At 37.3% G+C, this 10,874-nt stretch overlaps 2 protein-coding genes across 2 annotated transcripts; both read right to left on the reverse strand.

Moving 5' to 3' along the window:
* Nucleotides 1–6: 6 nt before the first annotated feature.
* klhl41a (kelch-like family member 41a) lies at nt 7–3,049 on the reverse strand. Its single transcript, XM_036568865.1, has 6 exons — nt 1,875–3,049; nt 1,613–1,770; nt 1,418–1,525; nt 1,143–1,328; nt 562–708; nt 7–354 (listed from the first exon to the last, which is right to left on the reverse strand). Exons 1-6 carry the CDS (start codon nt 2,940–2,942, stop codon nt 243–245), a joined length of 1,779 nt encoding a protein of 592 aa, XP_036424758.1. The 5' UTR covers nt 2,943–3,049; the 3' UTR covers nt 7–242.
* A 2,094-nt stretch (nt 3,050–5,143) lies between these two features.
* bbs5 (Bardet-Biedl syndrome 5) lies at nt 5,144–9,554 on the reverse strand. Its single transcript, XM_036574029.1, has 12 exons — nt 9,364–9,554; nt 8,198–8,280; nt 7,847–7,912; nt 7,579–7,628; nt 7,367–7,494; nt 7,037–7,172; nt 6,810–6,905; nt 6,645–6,707; nt 6,062–6,196; nt 5,839–5,922; nt 5,577–5,600; nt 5,144–5,447 (listed from the first exon to the last, which is right to left on the reverse strand). Exons 1-12 carry the CDS (start codon nt 9,423–9,425, stop codon nt 5,346–5,348), a joined length of 1,029 nt encoding a protein of 342 aa, XP_036429922.1. The 5' UTR covers nt 9,426–9,554; the 3' UTR covers nt 5,144–5,345.
* Between the last annotated feature and the right edge of the window lie 1,320 nt (nt 9,555–10,874).

Consider the following 10,874-nt stretch of genomic DNA (forward strand, 5'->3'; position numbering starts at 1 on the left):
GGTTTTTGCCCTCAAAATATTTTTTATTTTTGTAAAAAGCAAATGTTTTTGAATCTATGACATTTGTGCTTGTACAAATAGTTTCCTCAAACTCTAAAACTATTAGACTTTAGTTGAGTTGCCTGTTTCATGCTTAAATATATTTCTGTAACTACTAACCTATAGTTTCAGAGTACTGGAATTACTGAGTCTTAAAATAAGTAATACCTTAATGGTATCACTTACAGAACAAAGTCCCATTTTTACAGTTTGGGCATTTTTACAGCATTTAGTTGCATGGAAACACAAGAGGCGCTAGATGCGTATCGCATCTCTCTTAACATTCCAGCCCACTGCTTCTTGTCCTCTTCATATCTATCATAAAAAAGAATATTTTAAAGGTTAGATTTCTGACAGCATTCTGCAGGAGTATGTAGTTTGTAATATAATGACCTGAAAAGATTTGGATGACAAAGATAAAATGATGTCAAAACACTTTAAACACTAAAGCTGATGACAACAAATAGTTAAGCATACTAGTGATACCCAATATTGTCAGGTACGAATTCATTCATTACTTACTGCCAAATGTCTGTGACTTCTGAAGGAGCACACTCTTTATTATCTGTCTCTACCATGGTGAAGCCCCCCACTGCATAAAGTGCACCACCAGCACTGACAAGGTTAACTGAGCTCCTTTCCTGGGCAAACTCGGGGAAAGTTTCCCATCTACAAAATGGAAAAATTGATTATTTACAAAACATGGTTACAAAGGCATACCTTATTGACATAAACAAAGATATTGGCCGATTTTATGTGCTTAGTGGTTGATCCTGTATCTGCAATTTCAGAATGAAACTGTTACCAAAATGTCAAGTATCAGTGTATATATAACATATTGTTGCTGTTGGAACAGAACCTTTTATCTCCTTTTTTGTTTTGTTTTTTGTAACACAATTTGAAAATGCCAGCTGCCATTTATGCTGTCAAAACTTAACGATGAAGGGACCGATATAAACAGTCTGTAATGACTGAATAAAAAAATCATTACATTAACTTATTAAGATTTGGGAACATTTCCTTCTCCTGTAAAGTAATTCTTTTGGAAATACAAGGTTTTGTTCCAACAGCACTGATGCGGTCAGTTACATAATGGCACCCACTTGTTGGTTCCAAAGTCGTAGGCTTCGCAAGATGCTATTAGACCATCCTCATTTACTCCTCCAACCACAATAATCTTTCCTTTGTGAACAACTGCACCAAACATGGACCTTGGTGTTTTCATTGCTGCCAACTCCTTCCATTCTGCCCTCTTGTGGTTATATGCAAACATCTTGTTGATAGTCTTACTGTTTTTGAGCAAGATAGAAAAAACATGTCGTATTGCAGAGATACAAGGTACAGATGATGATACAAATTGCTCTGACACTGATCTTACTTTTCATCAGTCTTCCCTCCTATACAGTACACCAGTCCATTTTGTGAGATCACACTGTGACCATGTGTCCTCAAGGGAAGTTTCTTCGTCTCTGTCCATTTCATTTTACTGCCAAACAAAAACAAGGATTGTGAGATTACTATCTGTAACTGATTGATTGATATGAAGGTGATAGGTGGATGGTCGTACACTTACTCAATGTCATAACACAGTACAGAGTCAAGAGACTCATTGCTTTGTAAATCTTTGCCAGCAACAGCAAATAGGAGATTTTCAAATTCACCCAGAGCAAAGAGACATCTGGGAGAAGGCAGTGGTGGAAGAGCAAGCCAGTCTGGAGTAAGAGGGTCCAGCTGTAATAAACAGGGTTAAGTGTAGAAACCTATTATCAACTCAGTTGAATGTGAAAAACACTCATAAAATGAACACATGTACAGGACACTGTGAGATCATTTACCTGATACATATAACACTGCAGGGGTGTTTCTTTATTCTCTTCATCCACAAAGAGTCCACCTATGACATAAAGTTGATTCTTCTTGGTACAGATGCTGACATGGTTTCGGGGTATCTGCTCTGCCATGGCTGCTAAGGAGCATTCATTCTCTTCAGGATCATAAGCCACGGCTGCTGTATCGTTAATCATCAGGATAAGCTCTTTGACATACATGCCAAGTCTTCGGTTGTCATTCAGATAACCAGGCATGTTCTCTCCTTCTTTATTTTCTGGAAGTTTCCCAGCAAAAGCATCTTTGATGACCTTAAGTTTCTTCACGAGCTCAGGATCTGCTTTGATAATGTCGTCTTTTTCTACTTTCTCTTTGAAATATTTTTCTGGAAGTAGTCTGAAGCGGATATGCTCAAAGGCCTCCCCTAAAAACTTCACACGATTCTCTTTGTCCTTTCTGACCCATTTCATCAGAAGTTCAAACACCACTTCCTCTTTCTCAACATTGAGAGAATCACCTCCTATGATGGCAAACAGCTCAGGAGGGTTGAACTCCAGGAAATCCTCCTCCTTGGCCAGTTTGTCAAATCGCTCAGCTATGTAGTCTCTTGCTGCTATAGCCAGCCTTGGGCAGTTGAGCACCAGCCCGAGTCTGAAGATAGCCAAGCAGTTTCCCAGCGAGAGCTTTTTCTGCAGGTAGTTCACGCACACTGTGAAAACAGATGGTATCTGAAAGCGGTTAGCTACTGCAAAAATGTCCTGCACGTTATCATCTGTGATGTCTATTTCTGCAGAATAAAGATAATTCACAATCATGTCCATTATGGTTGGGTCCACGTTTTCCAGCACAACCTCCTCGCTTGAGCTGCTTATCTCTTTGCCGTCTTCTGAGAAGTAAAGCTCTCTAAAGTAAGGGCTACATGCTGCCATGATGAGTTTGTGACAAGGCAGTCTCCTGTCCCCTACTTTCAGAATGCAGTCAATAAACTTGTTCTCCTTCAGGAGTTCCTTCAGACCATCTTGAAGCAGAGTGCTCTGATAGAGCTTCAAGTCTTCTTTCATAGTCGTGGGTTCCATCTTGGAAGATATGTATCAGGAAGGATGTTGCGACTGAAGCGCTTCTCCTTGTCTCGCTCTCTTCGTTATAACAGTCTGAGATGACATAGAGCAAAGACAGAAGCCAATGTAGTTTAAAGCCTGCCCCTCTCTATATTTAGGACCCCTGACACACAGAAAGAATTCAGTTTGGCCAGATTAGAAAACAGAGTCACATTAAGCAGCTGTCAAAGATTGAAAGAAACAACTGCTGACTTTAGACACAAGGTCATTCATGACTGAGCTGGTCACGTTCCTACAATGATTTCAGGTATATTTTGTACATGTAGTTAAATGGATTTTTGAGTATCTTCATGTTTTAGCTGTTAAAGACTGTCAGACAAGTTTGTGAATAATAAAGCTCTAAAAGATGTTGTATTCTACAGTGAAGATCGTTCTTCTAAGGGTACTTTAGTGAACAAAATGGTTTTATATAGAACCATGGACACTCAAAGAACCCTTTGTAAATTGCATTGTAAAAGAGTTCTTAATAAATATGGAGAATGTGCTGTAGATGGTTCTATATAGAACCTTTTTGAAAAGGTTTTTATGATACGAGCTTTTAGCAATAGAAGAACCCTTTTTGGTGCTATATCGAACCCTTTTCAAAAAGGTTCTATATAGAACCATCTACAGCACATTGTCCATATATCACCACAATTTAACCATGCAAAGGGTATCTTTGAGAGTTCATGGTTCTATATGGAACAACTTTTTTTACTAAAGAACCCTTTTTTTTTAAGAGTGTACATTTTTGTAGTATTTTATTTGTTCTAGTAGTTCACTAACAAAGTTTGTACCAAAAACAGCCAAAATAATTTTTTACTTGACCATTTTCAAACTTTTATTTCCAACCTCTACACCTTTAAGACTACATCATACATACATACATCATCTAAACCGCTTATCCTTCTGGGTTGCGGTGGGGTGCTGGAGCCTATCCCAGCTGTCATTGGGCGGAAGGCAGGATACACCCTGGACAGGTCGCCAGTCCCTCGCAGGGCACAGTGGCGCAGTGGGTAGCGCTGTCGCCTCACAGCAAGAATGGCCTGGGTTCGATTCCCAGCCGGGCGACCAGGGTCATTTCTGTGTGGAGTTTGCATGTTCTCCACGTGTCTGCGTGGGTTTCCTCCGGGTACTCCGGTTTCCTCCCACAGTCCAAAAACATTCAGTCAGGCTGATTGGACATGCTAAATTGCCCATAGGTGTGAGTGTGTGTGTGACTGTGTATGTCTGTCTGCCCTGCGATGGACCTTTAAGACTGATTCATTTAAAATACTTCTGTTCTGATTGGCTTTCCTGTATTGTGCTTCATTCAAAAAGAAGTCCAAGCTCAAACACTCCTTATAACTTTGATGTGAATGGGAGAGACTGCACTGCCAACATCACAAAACAGTGAATTCAAAACAGGCTCCTTTTGTAGCTCATCTTCCATATATGGACTGAATGTATAGAATAGTGAACAGAACATTATGAAACTTTAAAAATGTTTACTTATTATGTAAATGTAAGTTTAGTTTTCCATGATATTAGCCATATGCGGACAGTGTAGTGAAAGAGTACCATTACCTGTTTTGTGTGGCTTTACATGTCATGGCTTTAAAGCAGGTAAAGTCGCTCTTTCACTTTTTCCTAATGTTGACTCATTCGTGCATTTGTCATCCGTGTGCAGTTTTATATTCAAATGTCAAGTGCTTGTTTTATGAGCTGAGCGTCCCTAGCTTACAGGTCAGCAAAGAGCAGCTGTTACAACAGTTAATCTGTGCTCCTGGGCCATTTGTAAAATTCTTCAGCTCTGCTGACAGATTTCAAAATAGCCTCATGATGTCCATTGTTTGACAGACATGACAGACAGCCTTAGACTCTGAGCAAATAAATGTGGCGCACTTCAGCGAACTTTAAACAAGATGACATCTGAAACTCCACTTTACTTTTTTGGTATGTTTTATTTGACACTAATATCAAAAATAGCACATCCTTTTCTTGCCATACATAATTCACATAATGCATTTAGTAGCAAGACTGACTCTACATGTATCCAGTTTATGAACATAAGGGCAGGTAATTTCATCTTGTATGTAACAAATCTTGTATATATATATATATATATATATATATATATATATATATATATATATATATATATATATATATATGTGTGTGTGTGTGTGTGTGTGTGTGTGTGTGCGCATGTCTAAAGTAAATAATCTGAAAATAAATATGTTTATATAGCCTTGATTTTGGCTGTAAACTTGTAAACAATATTATCTCAAAAGTTAAATTTTAAAATAATCCATTTGCCTTTAAAATACTCTAATGGTGAGTAGGCTACTTTGGTCCTCACTGTTACAATTAAAAACTGTAGCTCAGTGTAATCTGATGTTTTCAGCCCATGACTTCCCAAAGTCCTTGCAATGTGAAGCCGTCTTTTAATTTCTCCACCGCTAAACCAAGCTCCTCAGAGAACACTGGCTCCCGGTCTTGATGCTTTAGGGGAAAATGAAATAACAGTGGTGTATTTATCAAGACATTTTATAGATTATTTCAAATTTCAGTTTAAGAACAAATCGTGACACTTTTTTGATGTAATGTAATGCTGTAATGCTGTCAATGTACCTTGTTGCCATCAGCAAAATAAGCCTATAAAGAGAAAAAAAAGCACAAATTAGAATAAAAATATAATAAATAATATTGTTGCTAGTCTTAACCAATAAATAACGTAAAAATGCTTTTGTGTGTAAACATGTTTGAAACCAGGCAACAGAAGTCAGTGTTGATGGGACAAACTTGAGCATGTTGCTATTTTCAGCACATGAGAGAGACCCAGAAAGCTCCCTGCTGAGTGTATCATTCATTACTGAGCGTAGTGTGTGCTCACTGTGAAAGCATCAGTCTGTTCATCTGGCTCAATCTCCACGTCATCAGGAGGCTGCTCCACCGTTAGCTCCTCCAATGGCTGAGGCTGGGTAAACATGAGAGGCTTACAGCTGAGTCATCCTAAACAAAATGCTATTGAAACCTCTGTAGTGTTTCATGTAATTAATTAACTGACAAAAAACTTCATACAGCTATAAGTTTTGTTCACAAATCTTTCCTTTTACCTTTTCTTCCATCTCATACTCCACACCGAAAATGGGGTTTGCAGAGTACACTTTGTGAAGAGAGTTTATTTCTTTCACTGCATCCTGCAACTTGTCCATTGGATCAATCTTGAAACCTAGTACATATCCTCCTGTCTGAAAGAGAAGTTATGCAGAGTGAAAACAAATACACAAATCATATTGATAGGGGTGGGCTATATATTACGGTGGGATACATATTACAAAACTTAAAGACATCGTCATTGTATGATGATTTAAAATTTCAAATGTGCTCCAGTAAATCCAATCAAAGAGGATTAATTATGCTCTCTTTGCAATGAACCATGCAGTTGTTCAGTGTTCTTTAGGTACGATATCCACAGTATGCTCAGAAAAGCATTGTTTATCATGATAATTATAAAATATCATTATATTGCCCACATCTACAGATAACATCAGCACTTTTCCTTCATCTTTTTGTATACTTTATTTAAAGCACAACACAATTTTCTTTTTTCTCGTTTTACAAATAAAAAACAGCTCTTCAAATGCCTGCACACTACCACTGTGCAGCTTTGATTTCCGTGTTTGTATTCAGACCCACCTGTTGAGAACTCTCAATCACAAGTGCAAGTCCAAACTTTGAATCTCTGATCCTTATGGAACGCTTGATGAAAGAAGGACAGAGGAAAAAGAATCAGATTCATTCTAACCAAATGATTTTAACAACTGCAATTACTTAATGACTATGGCAACATTATACACTTACAATTTGCAAGTAGGGAATGCTGACATTGAAGCTTTCATTCATGTTGGCATGCCAAACTATCCTCACATTAGTTATGAAGAACGTGCCAAGGTTACCCTGAAACACGGTAATGTTGGTTTAGAATGCACTGGGTTATAAAATGTGATATAATACAATATCTAGACAAAATGAACAAAATCATTTGTTAAAGCTTATTTTTTCAATATTAATATTAAATATTATACTACCTGATCACTGGATAAATTCCAAACTCCATTTATTTTGTCATAAACTTGTTCACGTGGCAGGAGTCTCAGCTGCTTATTCTGAATCAGAGCCCCTCTTAATTTGAGATCACGGTACATTTTAGAGGTTTCATAAGCTCTGCAGGGGGAAGCAATCGGTTCTAGTTCAGAGAAAAACTGAGACAGAGATCATTTACAGACAATTTATAGATGATTTATCAAGGTGTAATGAATGAATAAAATGGGAGTAATTTGTTTTAAACATGCACAGTGCAGTGAATGATTCAGATGCCCATCAAGGTAATTCTCTGTAGGAATGTGTGGCTACAATACCTGTGGACAGCAATGACAGATGTGAAGAGTCTTGGACTGCCGGGAACTACATTGGTGAATATGAACTCAAATCTTGTGTTATTAGATTTGGTCAAGATGTAGAGAGCTTCAGTCTGCCCCCTCAGTTTCTGCAAGAGTTACAAACTTCATATCAAACGCAGTACGTAATAGTATAAATCAAGCAATTGCTAAGTAATGTAAATATTTCTTACAGAATTTGCTGTCCTTGTGGTGATGTTTATGACAGAATTGTATCCAACAGCTGTAAATTGGTTTAAAAAAAAAACATACAGGTATACATTTAGTAGCTTCTCTGAAAACTACTGTGTTTACAAATTAAACCAGGTGTACATTATTTAGTGACTGTTCATGTTTAGCTATATTTTTATGAGCTACTGCTAACATCAGAACTTAAATACTTAAGATCACGCATACAAAAGATCACAAGACGACATGTTAAATACAAAGAATAATACTTACACAGGTTAACCCTCGGCAGGGCGATGGAATGCCAGATGATTCTTAAATTGGTCACCAGGAGTCTTCCTTTACATTAAATTAAATGTGAGGAAGAAACAATCAAACATCCCCTCATATTAACAAATGGTTTGCTCTTATTATATAATTGTGTTTGCTTTTATAATATTTATTATACTTACATAAGTGGGGTTTATTTGCTTTATTAATATGAAATGTGTTAGCTTGCAAAACAGGCTGGTTACACTATGTGTTACAACAGATACTGTAAAGTTTAAAAAAGTAAATAAAAACAGGTAAGTACAAAGAACGAACTTTGAATGTTTGAAGATAGATAAGTAACATAATAAGCACCTCTGTCGCCGTTGTTTCCTTTTGTGTCTTCGATAGAATCTAGACAGTCGATGAGGACTTCACCCGGTCTGGTTTTCATCTGTCTTCAAACAAGAAAAATGGAAAAATAAGATCAATTTTTACAGTTACTTAATCATGCTATCTTGCATTTAAAAGCCATCAAAAGTCAGCTAGCTCAGTGTTTCATAACCCTAGTCCTGTGGGGTTATGAAAGGCCCACTGCCCAGCACTTTTTAGTGTTTTCCCTGCTCCCAACACACCTGATCCAACTAATTAGCAAATTAACAGTCCATTACTGAGTTAAAGTAGCTGTATTAGATAAGGCAAAGCACTACAGTGTGCAGGGCAGTGGGCCTGCAGAACCAGGGTTGAGAAACACTGAGCTAGATGACTTGTAAATTCCATAAAAGTTCTGAATTTTCTTTCTCAGTTCAGTATCTTCAGTATCTATAAATTAAAAGAATGCATGGCCACGCCGTATTAACACATGGGAATGAGATCCTAATGCATGACTTAGTAAGGCGTGGGAACAAGATATCTAAGTTGTGGCCACGACTTAGTAAGGTGTGGAAATGAGATGATTAAGGCTTGACAGCTTAATAAAGCACGATCTCGTTCCCACACCTTATTAAGTTGTGGCCACGACTTAATTACCTCGTTCCCACGCCTTACTAATTCGTGGCCACAACTTGATTACCTCGTTCCATGCATTATTTTTATTTATTTAAGGATGTCACCAGCAGGGCTCTGTAATCTTTGCCCTTTGTAAAGATCACTAGCTAATTGTGCCATGGCAAAAGAAAACGTATTCAACAGACTGCATCTCAGCAGAGAATAAGAAAATGTCTACAAACATTTACTGAAATTCTCACAGTTTAAAAGGTGCAGCAGTTACATTCTGGCACCATTTAAGGTGGAATGGGAGAATTCGAAGAAGAATAAGAAGCAGACTTCAGCTTCGTGCCTACGGTGCTATCAGCAGAATACAGCCAGTGTAAATAGGCCGAGTAACTCACAGCTGGAACACTAGCACATCTCTGTTTAACAGCCGCATGTACAACAGCTATAATGCATCCATGTGTTGAGTTTTATATCGGTTCTGATGTGACTCAGTGGAAGCAGCGCTAGCTCATCGGCTAACCAGCAGCGCCCGTTAGTGAACTTACTGTGGCGTGATGTCGAATCGAACATCTCTGTCCTCCCAAAGTGCATCTAATACACCCGCCATAGTCGGGGTTCAATATGTTTTTAAGTCGATTTTGAACTAGATTGAGTTTAACAACGATTTCTCAATAATCACGCTCTATAATTCCCTTTGCTAACGTTAGCCGGATAAGAGGATTTGTCGACTGGCGTCTTTTCGTCACCTCGGTAACAACAACTACGGCAAGCAGGAAACGACAATTCAGACTTTTCACATTCGGCTGCGTCCAAAAAACGCACACTACTATACTGCCCATACTAAACTAATGCCTGGACTTCTATAGGTGGTGTACTAGTTTTGACGTACTATTTAGTGTGCTAACATGCTGTTTTGGACGCAGCAGTTGATTTTTCTGTAGTTTTTCAGTAAAGGCTGGAGGGAGAAGTCTTGGCGTCCTCTTCAGTTTTACAGTGGTGTTAAGGTTCTTCAGGCTAGTAATACTGTTTCTTCGTTAAATCATGCTTTTGTCGTGTTTTGTAACTCTTTCTAGCTTTAGCTGTTTTTGAAACCGTTACATGTTTCTGTTGGTTCCTGGAGCTGTCCAATAGTCAGTAATTCTGTGTATTCTGTGTTTTTCTGATGGGTTGATATTACAGTGTGAAGCTCTCAAGAACTCAGTAATAAGATAAATAGGATCAATAAAATGATTGAACACTGATAAGTAATAATAAGTAATAAGTTGATTAAGTAATAAGATCAATAGAACCAGAAGCAATTGCCTCCAAGAAATGTTTTCATTTAAACCTGGTTTAGCTTGACACAAATTATGTAATGCAGAATATTTGCATAGTTTCTGACTGAGTACTTTTACAAGTAAACCGCATGCTGTGTGGGTCTGTGTGTTTTGCTTGCAGATTTTGTTTTGTATGATATATTTCAAATTGAACACCAATGCTCCAAGTTTCAAAAAGGCAATATGAAGCACTATTATTATCCAAACAATTCTTTTATTTAAAAAAGTACAAAACCATCAATCATACATATTGTACGCAACACATCTGTTTCATAAATCAATCATTTTTTTGTTTTCAATAATTATAAACTGTTCAGTTGAAGGCATTCAAACAATTCAAACACAACAGAAGTATATTTTTACTTCTCATCATTTTCACACAACTTAGTGATTTTACTGTAAAAAAGAATAAAATAAAGAATATGAAAGCTGAGACTTTTGGATATTAGAAAACGGCAATTAGGGCACATTAGATCACATTTGTTGATGACAATGACTAATTACATTAAAAGTTGTTCATATTCTCTCAATATGAAAAGTTACAATGTGTGAGATTTCAACTATACTGTGTGTTGGATTTGAATATATATCTTAAATTTTATATTAGGTAAATACTGAACATAGAAATGCAGGTCTGTGACTTACAGGAACATTATAATAAAATACAGTGCAGAAAATCCCTACTGGGTACCAAAAAAAATTAAAAAAGAAAGAAAAAGAAAATGTGTATGATGAGGTAT

Source organism: Colossoma macropomum, unplaced genomic scaffold (genome assembly GCF_904425465.1).
Source record: "Colossoma macropomum unplaced genomic scaffold, Colossoma_macropomum, whole genome shotgun sequence".
NCBI lineage: Eukaryota > Metazoa > Chordata > Actinopteri > Characiformes > Serrasalmidae > Colossoma > Colossoma macropomum.

Bases quoted from the DNA above. Each gene is read 5' to 3' on its own strand.
- klhl41a (XM_036568865.1), bottom strand. From the start codon at position 2,942: ATGGAACCCACGACTATGAAAGAAGACTTGAAGCTCTATCAGAGCACT. The intron at 1,526-1,612 runs GTAAGTGTACGA...TTTGTTTGGCAG, and splicing joins GTACTGTGTTATGACATTGA to TAAAATGAAATGGACAGAGA. The intron at 709-1,142 runs GTGGGTGCCATT...TCCATTTTGTAG, and splicing joins TACGACTTTGGAACCAACAA to ATGGGAAACTTTCCCCGAGT.
- bbs5 (XM_036574029.1), bottom strand. From the start codon at position 9,425: ATGGCGGGTGTATTAGATGCACTTTGGGAGGACAGAGATGTTCGATTC. The intron at 6,708-6,809 runs GTAAGTGTATAA...TCTTTCATCAAG, and splicing joins GCATTCCCTACTTGCAAATT to CGTTCCATAAGGATCAGAGA. The intron at 5,601-5,838 runs GTGAGCACACAC...TTCTCTTTATAG, and splicing joins AACAGACTGATGCTTTCACA to GCTTATTTTGCTGATGGCAA.